At 37.3% G+C, this 21,369-nt stretch overlaps 1 protein-coding gene across 1 annotated transcript in view; it reads left to right on the top strand.

Annotated features, from left to right (window-relative positions):
- The window catches only part of LOC124596374 (mitogen-activated protein kinase kinase kinase 7-like), a 147,157-nt gene that overhangs the window by 102,674 nt on the left and 23,114 nt on the right, over nt 1-21,369 (top strand). Inside the window, exon 10 of the mRNA XM_047135487.1 lies at nt 19,379-19,503. Coding sequence (XP_046991443.1) covers nt 19,379-19,503 — 125 coding nt within the window. The remainder of the gene's footprint in view (nt 1-19,378; nt 19,504-21,369) is intronic.

The raw sequence follows: 21,369 nt of genomic DNA, 5'->3' as shown, positions 1-21,369 counted from the left end.
TCCAATCATAGAAAGAGTTTTATCTCTAAGACAGTAAAGATGCTGCGTGCAGTTACTCATGGAGAGTCCTGTACATAAGCTGGCGGTGTTCCCAGTGACTCACCAGGAGCAAAAACAGGAAAGAGGAGAGACTCAAAATATAAAGGCTCACAAAAACAGAGGGCATGAACAGATGGGCCTGCCAAGCCACAGTAGAGTGAGAGAGCCAGGAGTGACTAAGGCGAGAGTGATGCATACAGTTTGTGAGTCAGTAAATTGCCCTTATCGTGCATGTTCAAGTACAAGTATTATTCTGAAAGAAGAAACTTTTCAGTCTTCAGTAAAGGGTAAGTGGCAGGATGAATCCTCAAAGAACTTTCTAGTTGTATACTCAGAGCCTTAAAATACTGTTGACATAAAAGATACTGCCATAAATATAGCCAAGTTGGTTTCAATAACCTCTGCATGACGTATGTGAAGTAACTAATTTGCATTCCACTCACAACATGAAATAACAAATTCATCTTAAATGCTTATTTCAAAAAGAAAATTGCAATTTTGAAATAATAAAAAACTGTTTATATATGGCATATTCTATTCTCATGCTTGCATCTAAAACAAAATATTATTTTTACAAAAAGCTGTCGGCACTGTTTAATCCTGACTGATTTTCCGTAAATAACTTAAGTGACAGATATATATTTGTAACTTATGAACCAAAACTCAGACACATTGTATTACTAGCATTGCAAGGTGTGCAGTGTGCCTAATTAGTTCTTTGGGTAAGTTCCTTTCATTAAAAGTAACTTCGTAGGGTGCAGAAAAATAAGCCGGCTTTGTGATGTAGATAATTATAGATGACAGCTGTTCTTTTTGTGTGTTTACAAAAACTCTGTTATTTTTTTATCTTGTTCTCATATTATTTCTCATTACCGGTTAATATTAATTTATTCTTTTGTGATCTGGTCGTAATCTGTGAAAGGCCACGCTTGATAATTTATTAAGTGCGGGACTAGCTATAAATTTTCCTTTTTGTCCCTTGTGATGTGCGCCCTTCTTGGCATCTGTTGGCTGCTGTAGTGTAGAGGCAGGAGATCAAGCATGACTCACTGTGTTGGACTATTTCCAGTAGTAATGGATAGTGGGTCTTTGTTGCAAAAAGTCAAGTCAGGAGATAATGTGGGAAGTTTTATGATCCATTTATTGTGTAGTATAACTATAGTGGAAAATAAAATAAACATTAGTTATATAACTTAATTGTGCTTTTTCAAGCATTTTAATGTAAAAAAAATCTTTTCAGTTAATATCCAATCTAATGTAATCAGTCTATGTTTAAATTTTCTGGGAAGAAACCTAACAGAAACTTGCTCTGCATTCTTCAGACATAGAAATAATTGTGAATTAGTATGTCAGCTGACAAGGTTTATTAAAAAAACTATTATTGACATGGGGCTCTTAAACTATTTTCTCAGTATATGAATAGTATCCTATTATGGGTATAACAAAAATAAACTTCAACTTCATTTCTTCAATATATTGAATTACAAATGGTATATCTATTATTCAAGTTCGTTCATACAGATTTAGCTATTACTTATCCTCATAGCTACACAATTAATTGTACATTCATCTTACTAATGTCAGATGTGGTGCTTCTTCGCTCCTATAGTTCTTTTGTGCTGTACAAATTGTGGCAGTTTTTTTAACCTTTAAGCTGTATACACTAAAATTCATCTTTATTTTTCTTCTCCGTCTTCTTTTCCCTTTTCATTTTAACTGAGAGTGTGTGCCGTGTCATAAATATAAGAAATTGTAACAAAAACTTGTCAGAGAATAGCTGTTTGTATAAGATCTTCAGAATTATTTACTGTATATGATTTTTCACTCCATGTTCTGTTAATAATTTTCCCTCAGTCTCATAACACTTTATATTAGCATTGCATGTGACTTCACTACAACTGCCTGTAATTTTAAATGCACATAGTGGGGGTAATGATAGATGTTGGAAATAAACTGGGTACAGCTGTGTGGTGGGGAGCAGTAGGGGAGGACGGCAGTCCCAGACTGCCTGTCTCTGGCCGGGCAACCCACACTCTGCTGGCTCAGTGTTGAGACATGAGGCTCGCACAGCGTACGCATGAGTAAGTATGCATCACTCTTTCAAGGTCGTAGACAAATTGTTTACTTTGGCACTTGTCTGCGGATCTTACAGCAAATTGCATCCCATTGTGTATAAAGTCATTGCGTCATTACTTTAAAAATACTGATACTGTAAATAGTAAAGCCTTCAGTCTCAGTAGTCTGCCTTTTGTAATTATTGGTGCATCTGGTGTCTTCAGAAGAGACATGAGCTGAAACAACCTGTGCTCTGGCAGGAGTTTCTAAGATTGCGTTTTTAATAATATTTTTGTGAACTTTCCATAGCTAGAGCTCTTTATGTATTGTAAATCTGTGTTTCAGTATATATGTACACAAGTTCTTATTTGTGCTTCTGCTCAGCATATTCAAAGAGGCAAACATGTAGTCCATTCAGTTTCAGCCTTCTATTATTTCTCATTTAACAAAAAATTTCTTAAAAATATATGCTTATAAATGCAATTTTCCAAATTTGTGAAACTGCAGAGTTGCATAAATATGTTTAGTGTGTTTCTTTTATTGGGTAGGCTTCATTAAAATCTTAAATAATTTGTACAAAATATGTCATTTTAGGTTTTCTGAAAGAAAGTACTAATCATAATAGTTTATAAGGGTCATCTTCCTTTCCCTTGTTAAGGTCAGGCATGGTTTTATGCAGCAAGTTAGTAATCTTCATGTCTTATAATCAGTCATTTTTCTGACACAAGTATCAATTTGTTGTTAAGACATGCCTTGATATTGGCAGACTTACTGTGACGTTATTTCTAGGCATTAAATGTGTATGCATTCTGTTACAGTTCAAATCTTCAGAATCATGGTTTTCCTTATATATCTAGTGAATGGTGCATATGAGGGAGAGATTAGAAATCAAATAAAATTCTTGGTCTCTGGAACAGATTACTTAGTAATGTATAATATTATATAAACACTGCTGCTGGATAAAAGTGATGATGAAAATATTGTACCATTGTTTTCTTTGAGGAGTAATCAACATGAAATTATGAAACATAAATAGTTTGAATTATTTGTAGAAACTGTATTTATATTCACAGGCACTGATCAAAAGGACACTTAATACAAATTTTCAGCAAAGGGTTTGTGTGGTTATTAATTGACATACCTCCATATATTCTTTGACAACATTTCTGAAGCAGCATGAGACGTGCTGTTGTCACTCGTTACCCTGTATGGACATTCATATATCTTCTGTAATAAGTTCTTGAGTTCCAAGCTATCAAGCCAGCTGTTTACTGACAGTTACACATTCCCTCAGAATTTATTAAGTGGATTAATTGGTAACTGCTCTATGAAATTCTGCATTATCATCTACAAGAAATTCATTGCCATTGAAAAACTATCGACAAAATTTGAACAAATCCCCTCCTCCCCCCCCCCCCTACCCCTCTCAAATTATTATAGTATGTAAAATGACTCTATAGGGTACAGTTTGAGAGAAATAAAGTTTAAATCTTCCACTTTGTTAATGTGATTAAAATTTTCCATGGCTTCCTCAAGTCACTGCACACAAATCGTGGGATGGTACCCAGCTTTACTTAGTATTACATCTCTAATGACATCAACAGCAGTTAATGTAATATTTTTATAGGACTTAAGAAATGCTGTTGACAAATTTCAGTTGTTGTCCTTTGCTATATAACACATTCTGAATTATCATGCAATATGCATATATGAAGACTTCTTACGTTTGTGGGTAAATGTATGATGCATAAAGTTAGTTCATTAAAAATGTGGGATTATTATATTTATCACTACTGTTATTCAGTACATACAAGAGGAGGATAGAAGCTTCAGAAAATGGTGTTACTTAATAATCTTGAAGAATAGATGGGTGTGTCAAGTAAGTAATATAGAGGCACTGAATTGAATTGGAGAGAAAAGAGCTTCATAGCTAAAAGAAGGGATATGTTGATATCATATGCTCCGAGGCATAAGGAATAGTTAATTTGCTAATGGATGAAAATGCAATGGCAAAAATTGAAGTGGGAAATAAAGGCTGGGAGACAGTACACAGGTTCTTTGGATGCAGTTTGTTATAAACATGCAGATATAAAAAGACTTCCGCAAGATAGTCTACTATAGAGAGCTGCATCATACCAGTCTTCAGAATGATTACTACAAAACACCATTGACACACTTGATCGAGGAGCAACGTAACAGTACATATTTCCATTCAGAACTTTCATGTGTGTTGTGCAGGGAGAATGCTTGTCAATATCATTACTATTAACTAACTAGATCCTCTTTTTCAAGAGAAAAATACAGTTAATCTAGTATTGTGACACATCGCTATATATTTTGTAAAGGAAACATTGCATACACAACTCTAAGCATTGAATTAGTTTCTTTACACCCATGAAGTGGGATAGCTTATGAACGTACTTGTTGTCTTAGTATTATTTGCTCAAAGGAGGAGGCTATAGTGACCCCATCAGTCCTTTCTCAAATGATAACACGCCTACATCTCTATTGCTAATGTTATTCCTTTGTGGTTGCCATGTATGCCACTTTTTACAGGCACAAAATAAAACAGTTGTCATTCCAAAGATTGGTTTGAACACCACAGAACTTCCACATATTCCATTGAAAAATTATTAAATCTCTTTAGAGACAACCTCATAGTCACCTTGCTTTGCCTGTTGTTGTTGTTCTTTGTCTCCCAATAGATAAAGTCCACAAACAATATAATTGTGTCAATGGAAATGTGATACTGTAAATTTGCATTTTCTGCTCCCAGCCCATACATCGAAGAATAAATAAAAATATCCATGATCCTACTATTAATAGGTATCTTAAACAGTGCAAACATTTTAATATTTAAAGCATCAAGAAATACAGTGTCAATTTGATGGTTTAATTTCCTGTGGTTGTTTTCACTCAGATGTGTCCAGTTTGCATAGCAATATCGCATACATTTTGTGCATGGAAGTCCTATTTTGTACTTTTGATGGCAACCTCTATTTCAGTTAAACCCTGTCCCATCATGATCTAACTTCCTCCAGTAGGGCCTTTTCATGGTAAAATAAATTGCAACTTTCACTCTACCAAGGATAAACATTGCTGCAAAGGACTCAAATATTAACAACTGAAATGTCCCAAATAGGTGATAGTATGTAGATACTGATGACAAATGGAAGAGTCTAGAGTCATCCACCAAAAAGTGCCAGAGTTTGAAGCACTGTTGGAATGCTGCGGAGTCCATTGAATATTTAGCTCTAAGACTTGGCTGAAAGCAGAAACTGATAGTAGTAGGCTCCTTGGGGCAAACTTCAGTTTCCTGAGAATTCACACTCTGTAGGGATGGGATAAGTGATGGTGTATTAGTAACAATAGACAAGTCCCTGGGATAAGAACTGAATCAGTGTGTGACTTGATTTTGTTGTGTTTGAATCCTTTGAGCTCGTATCTTGAGTTCTGTTGGTGATATTAAAAGCATGGCCAAGTGTTTTGTGTAGTCCTGGGCTGGGGACCATTTGTACACAACAGAAGGACAATCTTAGCACCACTACAGGGTCGAAATGGCAAATGGAGCAAATTGTTTGGTTCTTTTTCCATTTGATGTGGTCTACGGTGGACCTTAATGGGCTTATGGAGGCACCATTAGCTCACAGGCAGGTCCTTAGAAAACTACAAAAAAAGTGCTTTTTTCCCCATTATTTCATACCAAAACCAAGCCAAGAATTCCAAGACAGCTATGCACAGCAAATAGCTGAAATTTTTACAATGTGTGCCTAAGATCCCAATCTCTAACAACCTTGAAAATTTAACTGATATCTGACCAGTGTGGGGTGAAATTTCAATAATAAATAATGGTAGCAAATTGCTCAAATTTTATTGTTATATTCTAAAACCAAGCCTCGACTTCCAAAACAGCTATGTACAGCAAATAGGTGTCATTTTTACAAGATATTCCTAACATTGCGATCTCGAACAACCTTGAAAATTTTCTTGATATCTCAGTCCATTTCTGAGATGCAGAGAGTCAAAGTTCCCATACTTGTTTAGGTAAAATACACATGCAAAGTCTGGTGTGAGGCAAAAACGTCATCTATAAACTGACATAGTGTGGAGAAATAGGCTGTAAAGTTACTCCATTACCATCAGAAGGGTTCTGGGAACCCCATATTGTAATACTGAAGCATATATAAAACTTCTGTGCGCGTAAACTCTGGTCAGAGGTGTAAAATCAGTTTTACTTTATTTCAGTCTCACATACGTAAACTATCAAAATTTCACTGACACACAAAGTTCTTTTCATATGAGTGACATACCCTGCTGTGGCAGGGGAAAGATGGGAATCAGTGGAAAAATGCTCCTATCGAAGCACAAAAACAGCTAGTATGCTCTTGTTTAAAAGACTCTGACTGAAAAATATCATACAGCTGCCTCATTCTACCTTCCCCACCACATTTAAAAATTTTCCCAAAAATTTGGCGTGTGAATATATTCACGTTTTTCTTATGCTGAGAGAGGAGGAGACAGTGGCAGTGGAAAGCAGACAGAAATTTTTAAATACTGGAGGCTAATAGACAGTGGTCATGGTATAAAAAGAGTGAAGGACACAGTGGCAACATGGGAGGGGGGACAGTGGCAGTGGCAGTGGCGTGGGTGGTGGGGGCAGTGGCAGTGGAACATATTTTACAGTGGCAGAACAGTGCTAGGAAAAGAGTGACGGAGCCAGTGCCAGTGGGACAGGAATAAAGAGAAGGAGAAAGTGAAAGAGTGGCAGTGATAATGAGCTACAGAGTCTGTGCCATTGACACCGAGGAAGAGAGAGATAGTGACAGTGAGAAGAAACAGCAGCAGTAGGAAGGAAAGAATGAGATAATAGCAATAAAAGAAAGCAAGAGGGAGACTGCAGCACTGAGAGGAGGCAGTTGTAATAGGACAGATGGAGGAGGCAGTGTCTGTGAGATAGGAAACAGTGGCAGTTGTAGAGGGGCAAATAGGTAATGACAATGAGTGGTGCTGAATGAGTGAGAATGGTCAAGTGGGAGTGGATGGGTAAGAGTGACTTATAGCGATAGACTAGAGGGTGTGAGCGAGTTACAATTAGGGGAGATTGTGGGACTGGGAGGTGAGCTGTATGTTAAAGACGGCATGAATATATTCACAAGCCAAATGTTTGGGAAATTTGTTAAAGGTTCTGAGGAAGATAGAATGAGGCAATTGATATCCCAGTTTTCAATCAAAGTCTTGTAAAAGGGATCATATTCACTGTTTTTGTACTCCAGTATGAGCCACCTCATAATTGATTTCTTCATACATGATGTTCAAAACAACCGCCTGCTGAAGAATTATAAAACCTTTCTCTAAAAACTGTTTAGGACTGGTAATTCAGAACCTGCTCATGGTGGAAGTATAGTATACTTGACAACAAACAGACCCTACCTCTGTCAGGATGTTCACTTTGGGTCATGTTCAGTGGTCATAAGACAATTGTAGCAGCAAGTAGCATCAAGGTGCTTAGGATCAGAAGAGAAAGCAAAAAAGTTTGCATATTCAGAAGAAAGGATAAGAAAGAGGTTATCTCATTTCTCAGACAGTGAACTTGTAGAGGAGCTGTTGCTCAGGTTCAAATTAATGTCAACCAAGCTGTAGAAGAATAAGTACTTAACAAAATGATTAAAGATGTTGCAGATCGCTCTTGGTACACAGACAATGTCAGTAAGCATCTTAAGAAATAGCACAACCTGCATAACCGCTACAAAACAAACCATTAATCTACAGGTATGCAGGTAACTGAAGCATACTTTACTACTAGGAGGATCATGTGTGAAACCAACAATAACTACCATAGGAAAATATTATCCCAAGACCCCCAAAAATGTTCTCTCTTTGTTCCTTCCCAAAGGGAAATCAGAAAATGTTGTAATAAACAGAAGTTAAACCACGAACACGAAAATGACATAATAATCACTGTTGGTGGCATTGAAAGCAGCATTAATTGTGAAATCTCAGTGTGTCCCCATAGCTTGATGGAATCCCTATGAAGTTCTAAACAGAATTTCCGAGTAAATTATCTCCGCTATTGATGATTTACTGTGTATCCCTTGAGCAGAGACATGTTCCCTGGTGCTGTATAATTGTCCCATAAAATTATCTTCCTAATCACTCACATATTTGTAGCAGGAACCAAAAAGATGTTCTGAATTCAAATATGATGACCTATGTGGCAGAAAATTATATTCTCCATATAACTGAGCAGGGGTTACGAAAGCATTGCTCGTTTGAAACACAATTCACCCTTTAAACTTATCATTACCATGGATAGAGGAAGCTGAATTGATTCAGTGTTTCCAGACTTTTGAAAAAGCGTATGACTCAGTACATCAACACCTAAATAAAGTACATGCCCACACTAGATTTATGATACCATTGGAAATTTTCTCACAGACTTGAAGGAACACATTATCTTGGATAGAAAGCCATCAAGAGACTCTGAAATAATATCTGCTTTCCCCAAAGGTCCATGTTTGTCCATGCTATGCTTAGGAGAAAATTATCCATATGCGTCTCTACAAAATATCAACTTGGGGCAAAGACTAGCAACTAGGTTTAGAGAAATGCAAAGTTGTACACAGCACAGAACATAAAAGCTTGTTATCCTTTGACTAGGTGATTAATGACCCGCTATTAGCAAGTCATTTTATAGATGTATTTAAGAGTAATGTTTCGTATATGTATGAACCAGATATTCACATAGGTTTGGTTGTGGGTAAAAGTAAATGGAAGGCTACGATTTATTAGTTGACTACCAAGGAAACTTCACAACAAAAGTGACTGTGTGTAAAGCATTTGTGTGGCCCATAACTGTACTTTAGATTACTGATTGAGTGCTTGGGCTCCATGTGAGATCAGACTAACAGGGAATATCGAGCACGTGTGTATGTATAAGAATGGCATGAATGGTCACAGTCTTGTTTGACATGTGATAGGTTAAGAGAAATGTTGAAAAATCTTAACTGTCAAATAACTCAAAGAAAGACTGTGTATATCTCATGAAGAACTGCTTAGAAAACTTCAAGAACTCTCTTTCAGTGCAAAAACTTCATCATTGTTCAGCCTATAGGTTCCTAATCTTTAGTAATTGAACAGATGAAATTTGACTAAGAACAACTCCCACAGAAACGTTCAGACCGTCATTTTTACCATGCTGCTTTTCTGAATGAATGGTGTTGAAAGAAAACTTAATACATAGTACAATAAACTGCACTATCTACCATGCACTGCATAGTGATTAACAGTGTGTTGTTGTTGTTGTTGTTGTTGTTGTTTATCATCATCGTAATCATCATCATCACCATCGCCTTCAGTCCAAATACTAGTTCAATGCAGCTGTCCTCGCTGTGCAAGCCTCTTCATCCCTGCAGATATAAATCCATTTGAATCTGCTTAATGTATGTAGCCTTAGACTCCCACTACAATTTTTATCCCCCCAGCTTTTCCTCCGGTAGCCGGTAGCAAACTGACGATTCCTTGATCTCTCTGGATGTGTCCATTCAACAGGCCCCTTCTTTTAGTCAGATAGTGCAATAAATTTCTTTCCTTTCCAGTTTGATCCATTATCATTAGTTATCCGATCTCCACATCTAATCTGTAGCATTCTTTTGTAGTGTCAGCTTTCAAAAGCATCTATTCTTCTCTTTTATGTACTACATATTGTCCATGTTTCAATTTTGTATAAGGCCACACTCCAAATGAATACTTTCAGAAAAGATTTCCTAACACTTAAATTTGTAGTCACAGTTAATAAATATATTACTGCAATTCTGTCAGAGATTGCAAATGACTTGGAAGAGCAGTTTAACATAGCGGATACTGTTTTAAAAAGATGTAAAAAATGAACATCATCAAAAGTAAAACATGGATATGAAATGTAGCAGAACTAAGTCGGTCAATACTGATGGAGTTAGATTAGGAAATAATGTACTAAATTAATAGATGTAAGTTGTTGTTTGCATAATGAAATAACTGATGATGGCAGAAGTAGGGAGGATATAAAGTGCAGACTGGCAGTATCAAGATTAGCAGAGTATAAACGTAGAAACTAATTCCATCGTCTTCTTTCCACATCACAGAGATCTCTGTCCATGAGTAGGATACATGAATCAGTGTAATTAAAGTAGGTTTTTTGTGACTTTTGACTAAGTATTTCAGTTTTTTTTAATAATTATTGGTAAATAAAAAACATTTCTCTGTTGGCTAGAAGACTCTTAGGGGTAAATCCATGTGCCTGATTAGAAATGAAGTGTTTTTATTTCAATCAAACACTTTATATCATTGTAAACAATCAATGATTGACAAAATAATTTATATGAATAGATAAAAAAATTACTTTCCAAGCAGCTGCAGAACACACGCATTAAAGATGGTTGTAATTGGCAAGCTTTCGCAGCCAGTGGCTCCTTCTTCAGGCAGAAGGGTTGACATAGAAGGAAGAGGGGTGAAGGAAAAGGACTGCAGAGGTCTAGGAAAAGGGGTAGACTTCGGGGAAAGTTGTCCAGAACTTCAGGTCAGCGGCTGAAAGCTGTAATTGTGAGTGTCTCCTTGTTGTGCCTATCTGTGACTCAACATCTCTGCTATATGATAAGTAGCAATAATCCATAACATAGTTTTAAACATTTCTTTTATTATGTGTTACCTGGAACTGCTATTATGTTAATGTGTACATTGATAGAACAGTAGGACACTCCCTTGAGTCCTCTGAGGTGTTCCCTTTGGTATGAAAAGGGTTTTTGTGCAGAGTTACACATGGTCAGGATGGCAGTGGAGAAGATAATGTACAACTGTATAAAGCAATTTGAAAAGTAAGGGTTCTGTGCTTATATTTAAATATTAGCAGCTCATAATAAAATTGCACTAGTGCAGTGCGTTCTATTCATTGATTGTGAAGAAATTGTTCTTATTCAGTACTCGTCTGACTGTGGATAAAAGTGAACAACAATGGTTTAGAAAATCATTGCACCTATAAAGTACAAAGTGCATGCTGTAGTTCCATTTTTACAAACAAAAGGACCTACAGCTGTACAGATTCAGTAGTATTTGTATCTAGTTTAAGGCCTAAAGTATTGAGTGAAGGAAATATTTAGTAATGATGTCAAGACTTTAAAAGAATCCTTAAAAACATGAATGATGATGGACTGAGTAGCAGATCCAGTTTCCATACCGACGAAATTATGTAACAAGTTGACCACAAGAGCAACATGATCAATGTAATTGCGAACTTCAGATTATGTGTTTACAAATCCTTATCAAAGTGAGCTATGCCATTCAGAATCAACAGCAAGAACAACTTTTCTGTCATAGTTCACAAACCAAGCACATACCAAGAACAACACTCAGCATTTCTTTTGTGAACCTTACGGCTACTCACCCTATGATCCCTACCTTGTGTCAACACTCTTTTTGTGTACAGAGGCAAGAGAAGGAGGTATAATTTTGATGGAGCCAATATAAATAGGAATCCAATAAAATAGAGTTCAATGTACAGCATATAATGTTGCCTGTTATACACCTGCTTCCTCACAACATTTAAATGACTGACTTATGTTAGCTGTAAAAAAAGGTTGTGTTCTTTCATACTTCTGATTAGGTATCAACAAATGTTTCTGAAAATGCATTCACCTGAAATACTACATATCATTTCAGTAAAAAAAAAAAAAAAAAAAGTCATGTATAGTGCAATTAGATAATGTGTGTGTCATAATGAATCTGTCATAACTAAATGACGAGGGCTCCATATAGTGATTTTCAGTATACCTTGAGCAAAACTCTCAGAGATTCTATTGCTATGCTTTCCATCCTTTTGCAAAATTCTCTGCTGTTCTGTGCTATAGACTCCTGCAGACATTGACAGTCTTATTAGTTCTGTTTCGACAAAAAGAGAAAAAAGCTTTTTATAAACACTTGTGACAGTGAAAATAGTCGTAGTTGTTTTGATTTGCCACGGTTTTAATTGTTATATTTGCTACCTAAGTCATAGTTGTTTATTTTGGCACATTTTTAACTTTTATATTTGTTTTGCAATGATTTTTAATGACACATCAGTGTTTGAAAGACCTTTGGAGAGTCTGGGTTGTCAGTTACAATTCAGTGTTATAAAATCTCAGGAAGGGGACTAAAAGGGGTTATAAAAAGTGCTACATTTTTTCTTTGGCTCTCAGTCTTACGGTTGTTTTTTAGGCAAGTGCCACACCACTATTGCATTTAGTTCTTTACTGCAAGCTAGCAAGCTGAAGTAGTCTTTCCGCTTAATTTACGCTACATATGCAACGTGTTGTCTTTCCTCTGTTAGCAACCTAACTTCTTTGAAGTGAGGTCCATTGACTGGTTAGGTGATTATTGCCCTGCTAAATGTGAAGATCGGAGATTCAATAGGAAATGACTAGTCTTTTCCGCTGTGTGCAACAATGCACAGTTTGATTTTTCGTGTGCGCTATTTAATTTCGATGACTGCTCAGGATATGCGGAAGAGAAAGTGGTAAGCGTAAATCTGCATGGTGTACTTGCAAGAGAGCGTGCGCTGTCAGAGGGCCGCTCTGCCCTTGCGTAGTGTGCGCGGGCTTTTTGTGTACTTATTTTTACGACGGCAGCAAAGCGGAGTCGCCCAAGTTGGAAGCTAGGGATTCCCTGCGGAACTGGTGACGCTTTTAAAAGCCCTCCTCTGTGACCAGTTAATTATAGGCTTTGCTAACCAAGTGACTCACTTCGGCAAAGCCAATGAAAATAACTACGGCCGAGCTCGAAATGGACCATCAAAGAGTTGTGCCGTGAATCGATTACATCCGTTTCGGGCCGCTGGAGTGTACATAAAAGCTGCAGTATATAACAATCGACTTAAGACGCCATAGTCTTTTTACAGGAACATAACAGTAACCTTTATTTACTGTATTTACGCGCTCAGTTGTCCGTTGCAGCAGGATAGCTTATAAATTGGTTACGGCATATTTAACGTCCCGCCGCTCCGTCTAGTTTTCCATCGGCCGGTGATTGCTTTGGTCCCGTATTCAGACATGTAGTAGCTCGTGCGTCTTGAGTGATAGCTACTTTATTTTCTACTCTATATGCGAAACTGTTTAAAAGTGGTCCATAATTTAGCTTCATTATCCAGAAAGAAAGAAAATGAGCAAGCTCTAGACACATGTTTACTGGGAGCTGCGGTACACAACTGGACAACAAATTGCTGTATAGTCATTTGGCATTTAAACTTAACGAAATGATGCTGGATGACAAAGCGTTTATTAATGAAGAAGAAGTTTTTGTTCATCAAATAAGTTTTTAAACAGAAAAAGCAACGACTTGATATGCGGTCGTTCTACGTCAACAGTTAGCGGGAAGTTAGATGACAAGGTTTTTGCCGTACGAATTCTGGGCTTTGTTCTAACACATATGCTACGTTCTTCTCTACGTTGAAAATGCTTGCAGGAGGATATCAATGGGAAGGTCAGTACCTCGTCGCACTACAAAAACAGAATTCAAAAATAAAAATTTGTAGCCGGCCGAAGTGGCCGTGCGGTTAAAGGCGCTGCAGTCTGGAACAGCAAGACCGCTACGGTCGCAGGTTCGAATCCTGCCTCGGGCTTGGATGTTTGTGATGTCCTTAGGTTAGTTAGGTTTAACTAGTTCTAAGTTCTAGGGGACTAATGACCTCAGCAGTTGAGTCCCATAGTGCTCAGAGCCATTTGAACCATAAAAATTTGTAGGAGCAAGGAACGTAGAGCTTCCTAGTTGTTGTAGGCTACTGGGGCAAGACCATTATTTATGTTGCAGAATGAGATTGATTCTGTAGGAGAATGAAAGCTGCAATAACTGCCCAACATACCGCTGGTGTTTGTATACGTCGAACAGATGCGAAAGATGATCATGGCTACAGTGTTCACAGATAGATTCTATTTGTTGGGTTGTCTCTGAGATAAAGGTGGCTTGCCAGATGAAGTAATCGACATTCTCGGGTCCAGCTGTGACCCTCGTTGCAAAATTGAAACGGTCAAACGGTGCCAAGGTGAAAGACGAAGGACGCATGCAGCGCAGGCCCAACCGAGCAGCGTAAGGTGATTCCCCTTTAGACCTACAAGGCTGCACGATGTCACAGGTACAGATTCTGGTTCAAGATGCTAGTCTGTCTCTAGTTTAGGGACCAGCAGTACACATCGTAACAATTATGAGGCCGGTGATTATATCGAAACGCGTCCCTCAAAAATGTCGTACATGGACACTGTAAATATCACTGTGATCCAAAGTTTTATTAGCCCAATTTCATCATCCTTTGGACCAATAATACATCAAGTTTTGAAACTAATCGGCTTTTATTATTTCTTATAGAAGATTTCACCTTACGGTCGATGCTCTAGCCGTGTACAAAATTTTAAAACCTAACTTTTGTAACTTGAGTTTATTATTTATAGCCCGCATCTCGTGGTCGTGCGGTAGCGTTCTCGCTTCCCACGCCCGGGTTCCCGGGTTCGATTCCCGGCGGGGTCAGGGATTTTCTCTGCCTCGTGATGGCTGGGTGTTGTGTGCTGTCCTTAGGTTAGTTAGGTTTAAGTAGTTCTAAGTTCTAGGGGACTTATGACCACAGCAGTTGAGTCCCATAGTGCTCAGAGCCATTTGAACCATTTATTATTTATAATTTTTTTGGAGGCGAGGTGAAAAGTGCGAGAACATTTAGTTTCCGCAATATAACTAGACCTTTCATCGTTAAGCAAGCGATACATCGTTGGAATTTTTTCAGTTTTACGCTCTGTGACTTTGGATTTAAGCAATGTTTGCTTAATTACAACGTAGTGCAGGCACAGTTCATTGATAACATATTATTTTTCGCCGCTACAAAGTATAAATTAATACCCGGTATCTCTCAAGTCCATAGTAGACCCAAACATCTCGCCATAATTCAAATTATTCGTTCCAATACTAGTGTCCGACGCAACAGTACAATTTCGTCCAATTAGGCATCCTTGCGTGCTTATTGAGTAAGCTGCTGTGCTTGATACCAGTGCTATTATCCTAAATTAACTGGTACTCGTTTAATAATGCGTGGATAATTATTAAGATAAGTAACAGAAGATTGTATGACTAAAAATGGAAATTATGTATGAGAATTGCCTGGCGGAAAATGTTACTAAACAATGCGATTTCACAGAATTGAAGTAGCATTCTACATCTGCAGCAATACTCTGCAAACCACTGTGATGTGCATGGAAGAGGGCACGTCCCATTGTTCCAGCTATTAGGGTTTCTTCCCGCCCCATTCATATATTGGGCGCGGGAAGAATTGGTTGTTTAAATGTCTCTATGCGTGCTGTAATTAATCTTATCTCGTCGTCTCGATCGCTATGTGAGCGATACATAATGGATTGCGGTATATTCACAGAATTGTCAATTAAAGCTGGTTCTTCAAACTTTGAAAGTAGGCCTTGTCGGGATAGTTAACGTCTAATTCAAAAGCCTGCCAGTTACGAAATGAGGTTGTGGAAACCTTGGCGAATAATATGGAATATCAGCGGTTTTAGGAACAGTCCGCAAAAATACAAGCTCCTAGAGAAGTTCAAATGGCAAGGCCCTACAAGAGTTTTAAGTGCAACATATGTTTTTGCGTGAAATAAGAGATAATCGATAGCTACGCTGCATGCTGTTCCCCAAGCTATTAAGGATGCATCCTTGGGGCTTCGGGAATAGTCATTTCTGTCTTTTTCGAACTGCCCGTTTCAGAGCATCAAGTCAACTACATAACGGTACCTATTCAACTGAATGCAATCCTTAGAAAGACTGGCTTCGGCACAATAGGCCTTATACTATTAGTGTACTTGTCGTCGTCGTGTGTGTGTTTTGTGAAGGTAGCAAACCCAACGAGATTATTAGCGCCTCGCTTCAACCCAATCAGCAGAAACTGGAAGGCGGCTGCCATACATTATATCAGTACCACCCTTTGCAATGAAACTTGACATCAGCGCAATGACAAACATAACGTCATTTCAAACATCGCAATTTTTAATGTAATAGTCCCGGAGAATTAATAATTAAAGTCTCTAGTGATATGTACCCATTTGCACATCCACCAGATTACATAATATTTCAAATTAAATTGCGTGAAGCATTCAAGTGTTCGTTTGCTTTTATGTCAGGAGGCACAAAAATCACGTTTCTTCTTCTTATGAGCATCACTTTACAAGCGACAGCACGATTCCCGCGCGCCAACGGAGCATTGAAGAAAACACGGGCATTGTGTGCAGTCAGTGCTACGTTTGTGGCAGAGAAAAATTTTGCCATATACGAAAACGTAAAGCTTGTCGAAGTAAAATGGCTGTCGTCCTTGTCGGGGAACTGTTAAAGGACTTACGAGGAGCTACAAAATAATAATAATAATAGTAGTAGTACGGTAGTAATAATCTTTACGTCAGACATGGGGAAGCAGACGAACTTTTCTCGGGTGTACACTGGTGGGAGTTATGTTATTGACCGATCGCTAGAGGGGAGAACATATTGATAATAAAATAAAATAAGATGACTTTTAATGATTCTACTTTAAAAGTGTCAGCCAATTTCTTTTTCGTGGCATTTACTAACTTTTCAGTATCAGTTGTATGTGATGAAAGAAACTACAGTTCTTACTGTTTCATTGCAGATGGCAGTTAAAATAGTGTATGTAGTAGTATTTGCCAAACTAGAATTGAAAAGAGCCCCTGACTGTATTTTGTGAAATAAATCAAAGGAATAGTTTTCAATTTGCCTGCATTGAAAATATACAAGACCTGTGATTTGTAAGACTGGCAAATGATGTGTTGTGGTCTTGCAAAAAGGTGAAATTGCATGTCTTTTTCCAGTGCAGCACACAACATTGCCATCATATATATGTTATACAACATGGAATATATTGTAATACAGAGAATCCTCAACTTGCTAAATTGTGAGCCTGACTTTTTGCAAACATTGATGTGATGTGGTGAAATGTTATGGATTTACTTCTTGCTAATACAATTGTAGTGTTTTTGCAACTGGGGATGTTTTACATCGATAATATTCACTGTATGTACAGCAGGTAGTTCTTGATTTGATGGTGTTTATTTTCTTAATTAAAACAGTGTCATTGTTTTAAGTAATACACTGGGAACTATGTGTTTTTTACTAGAAAACACAAACTAAATACAGATGCTACATTCACAATTCATTAACTATTAACACCATTTGTGACAGATTGAAAATTGTCACTTCTGTGTGTGTTTCTCAATTCGGTGAAATGTGCACAAATACTAATTACTATGTACATCTTCACTGATCAGACAATTTGTAGTTCACTTTGAACACAGTCTACAATTATGTGGTATGGCATAAGAAATAAGAACTTTTGTATGAATCGTTTATTGGGCTGTGTTATTGATTGTATTATTTGACTGATTGATACTTCTCTTTTCTTCGTGTGATTAAAGAACGTGTCCTTTCTAGCAAACACGTATATTTGATGTTACTGAGGCACAAAGTGTAGCTCATTAATCACAGCTATCTCATTTGGCAATTGCTGCTGTCTGACTGGTAGTAGAAGACAGTATGCTAGGGATAATGCTTGTGCCTCCTGTGCTTGTTGTGTGGGGAAGGGCAGTCCAATTTTAGCAGGCCCCTGTTGTATGACTCAGGCCTCCAGATATAGCAGCAGAGTGGTTTGTGTTGGCCTGACGCCTTCCCAGTTCACTGCCTTGTCGTGCAATGGCTGATTGTGCTTTCACCTGTGATACTGTTCGCTATAGTTGGATGGTTCTCAGTAAGTAAACTTGTGATGTATGTTGTGACACATGCACAATTTGTGTTTCTTTGTGATTTCTTATGGATGTTACATTGTGATATTTCTGTTCGGCCTCTTAAAAGAACCCATTTCCTCCAATACACAATAATAAAATAAGTATTTAAATTATAGTTATAAAACTTTGGCAGTACAGTCAGCATAAATCCAGTTTGTATTGTTATTTCAATTCTTTACTTTAGTGACAGAAGTTAACAACAGAACCTTTACTCCACATTTCATGTAATCAGTTACAGTTTGGCAGAAAATAATACAGAAAGAAGGAAATGAATAGCAAAGTTACAAGCATAACATTTGCATTAGGACTCCATAAATTGGACGCATTTTATATTAACTTTCACATTTATGGAATGCACTATTAAGTGTTGGTTCTGTGGCACAAAATAGAAATTACCTGTACACTTCAGCAGGTGAACTTAAAATACTTAGTTTCAAGTTAAAAATGTGACTTACTTGATGAAAAAGTAGAACATGTTTATTGATAGACAGTAAAGAATTCTTTATCACTCCATTACTCCAGCCATTGTTCATACAGAGTGTGTGTGTGTGTGTGTGTGTGTGTGTGTGTGTGTGTGTGTGTGATCATCATCTGTGATACTCTTGGACATGAAGTGTTACGTTCAGAGTTGTGTATGAACATCTCACCAGACTTGGAACTATTGCCTTTCTCATTTTATTGACAATTTTGAAAGTGCCTGGAGTATCTTCTTATGTAAATCAACTTTTAACTTAATTCATTGTATTGGGATTACAGTTTCTCAGAGGCTAGTATATATTAATTTAGTCCAATAGTGTTTCAGCATACTGAATAGGCCTACTTATTGTAAACAACCTAATTGTCTGTTCATGATTGCTATTATATCTTTTTTCTAAAACACGCTTTAATGCATTCTGCCCACAGCCGTCATCAAAATCACAATTAAAAAACTCCATACTCTGTGTCTCATCTGATTAAGTCGGAAGAAAATATATATAACTAGGCATCTTCATTGTAATAAGTTTCATATGAAAGAGGCAGATGTATCCTGTAATGTTAAAATCTTATTTTCTTTTGCTGCCATGGTTTTCATGGTCCAGTAAGCTTTAAAAATATAGTATTTGAACATAAACAAATTATTGCCTTACATATACATTAGAAATGGAATGTCCAAATTAGACATATAACTGTTACTGAACAACTTTTTCATAGGCATTCAAACTAATTGTCCATATCAGTAGGACTTTAACTCTACCAGCAAACATGTACGTAATGATGTATAAACTTTCTGGAAACTATTTGTAATTTTTAAAGCTGTTGAAAAAAAAGCTGAAGCTAGAGACACTGTTTCCATCTGCTACCTGCAGAACAGGAATGGATTTCACACACATCCCCTTTGGCATTCAACAGTTAGAAATAGGCATTTTCAAAATGTGTATGAAATAAGTAAATGCTATACAACTGTTCTCTTTCAGGCAGCAGCAGCACGACACACGAAGAATTGGACAATGTGTATCTAATGTTGGATCCTCAGTTGCATCCTATTTCTCCAGACAACACATGTAAGGAATCTGTGCAAATCTTCGAGGAGCACAAGCGGGTATGTGAAACATGTACATAGAGTTATTTGTTGTGCTCTGTACTAATGAATATAATTTACTAAAGAACTTCTGCTGGAACGTTTGTTTACTACAGGTGGTTTCTTTATGACAAATGATTATTTAACATCTGTCTTAATTGCCATTGAATTTATTATAAAACTGCTCTTTGTGTTATCTAGTAATGCCTTGTATGATATCTAAATGGGAAAGTTAAATAATCGATAAATGTGGCAAAGAATTTAAGAATTTGTTAAAATTTTGGTCACCACATTACAAAGGGGGGGGGGGGGGGCAGATAGACTATGTCTTATAGTCTGCCGTAACAGTCTGCTGAAGCAGGAGTTAATAAGGAAAAGACCACAAGATGTAACAGAAAAGTTAGTAACATTCTGAAACCATCTAAATCCAAACAAAGAAATAGGCCAAATATTAAAATAAGACGTGACATCAGATGGTGCCAAATGTGTTCCAAGCTCTTAAGCAAGGATTACTAATGAAATACTTTTTGGTACCACCACATCATCATTTGTGTACTTTTCCACAATTGGACACTTTGATAAATATATGTGTCATGGCCACAATTTTGATAAAAACACACTTATGAATTTTTCTTTCTTTTATGCAAATAATATAAATAACACAAGTGAAAACATTATTTGATTATATTTAAGTTTTCACTCTTTTTGTAGAACAGTTGGTAATTTTAGGGAAACTGGACCATGCTCACACTATCCATTTTCATTGGAAGATTTTTTTTATACAAATGCCATAAATTGACAGCACACACAAACATTTTTTTAACCACATTTCCTTCATTGCCAAACTTGGAGCTACTAATTTACTCATCTCCACCTTCAGCAACATATATCTCATCTTCTTTAGTAACTCAATTCTTTGATGATAGAGTCAGCTAGAAGGCAAAATACACAGAGGGTATCTAAGGAAGTAGTTCTTGAGATTCTCAAACTGCGTCTCTGTAATTTTCATTTCTATTGGTTTAGAACACCTTAGGTTGTAGTGTATTTGAGAGCCAAGGATAACCCACTCTCCTTGTACAAATATCAGAATATGTTGCAATATCCTGGACAACATTATCCAGATTCTCGCTGCAGTATTGAACAATGCATGATGCAATTTCATATGCCCTCTTCATGTCACATAAATGCTGTAGCATACCAACTCCCTGGGGTAATGAATTTCAAGATTACACACACTTTATTGTCTGCCTGTGTGTTCCCCAAATGCAGCTCATGTGTGTTTTCCAGTGTTTTTCTTTGTCCTTTATTTAAAATTTGGTTATCAGTTTTAAATTTATCAGGTATTTAGCAGGCGTCTCTCTTTTGGAATGGAGAAAGACAGATTGTTTTCACAAAACATTGTCTTTAGGCCTTTTCCTTAATGGGATGCAGTTCTCTCTCTCTAATGTGGGTACAGTGTGATGTGATATGCTGGTCCCAGGATACAGGTGGGCTGGGATGAGCAAACACCCAATCAGCTGACACGTGGGCAATCAGGAAACCATGCTGTAGCTTGAGTGATCATACTGCCCTGGCTGAGGGCCAGGTGGCAGTGGCGGCAAAGAGGCTTGTGGTGTGTAGAACCCATGCAAATAGAGCCACCTGGTGGGTAGCCTAAAGTACCCGCATATGCCCACAGACAAGCTGAATGGCACCCGGGTGCATGTGCACCCTGGGGCAGCACTGAAACAGCATGCACTGCTTACTAATATTAACTTAAAATTTTACACATGCAAATATGTATGTACTGTTGTAGTTTTACCTACTTTTGATGCCTTCAGAGTTACTATAAATATTAAATTCCAAATTACAGTTTGCAATATTGAAGACTCTGTGGACAGGGCCTGT

The sequence above is a fragment of the Schistocerca americana genome, chromosome 2 (genome assembly GCF_021461395.2).
Source record: "Schistocerca americana isolate TAMUIC-IGC-003095 chromosome 2, iqSchAmer2.1, whole genome shotgun sequence".
NCBI classification, from domain to species: Eukaryota; Metazoa; Arthropoda; class Insecta; order Orthoptera; family Acrididae; genus Schistocerca; species Schistocerca americana.
The sequence above is the reverse complement of the archived record's forward strand: the minus strand, read 5'-3'. Positions and strand labels throughout refer to the sequence as shown.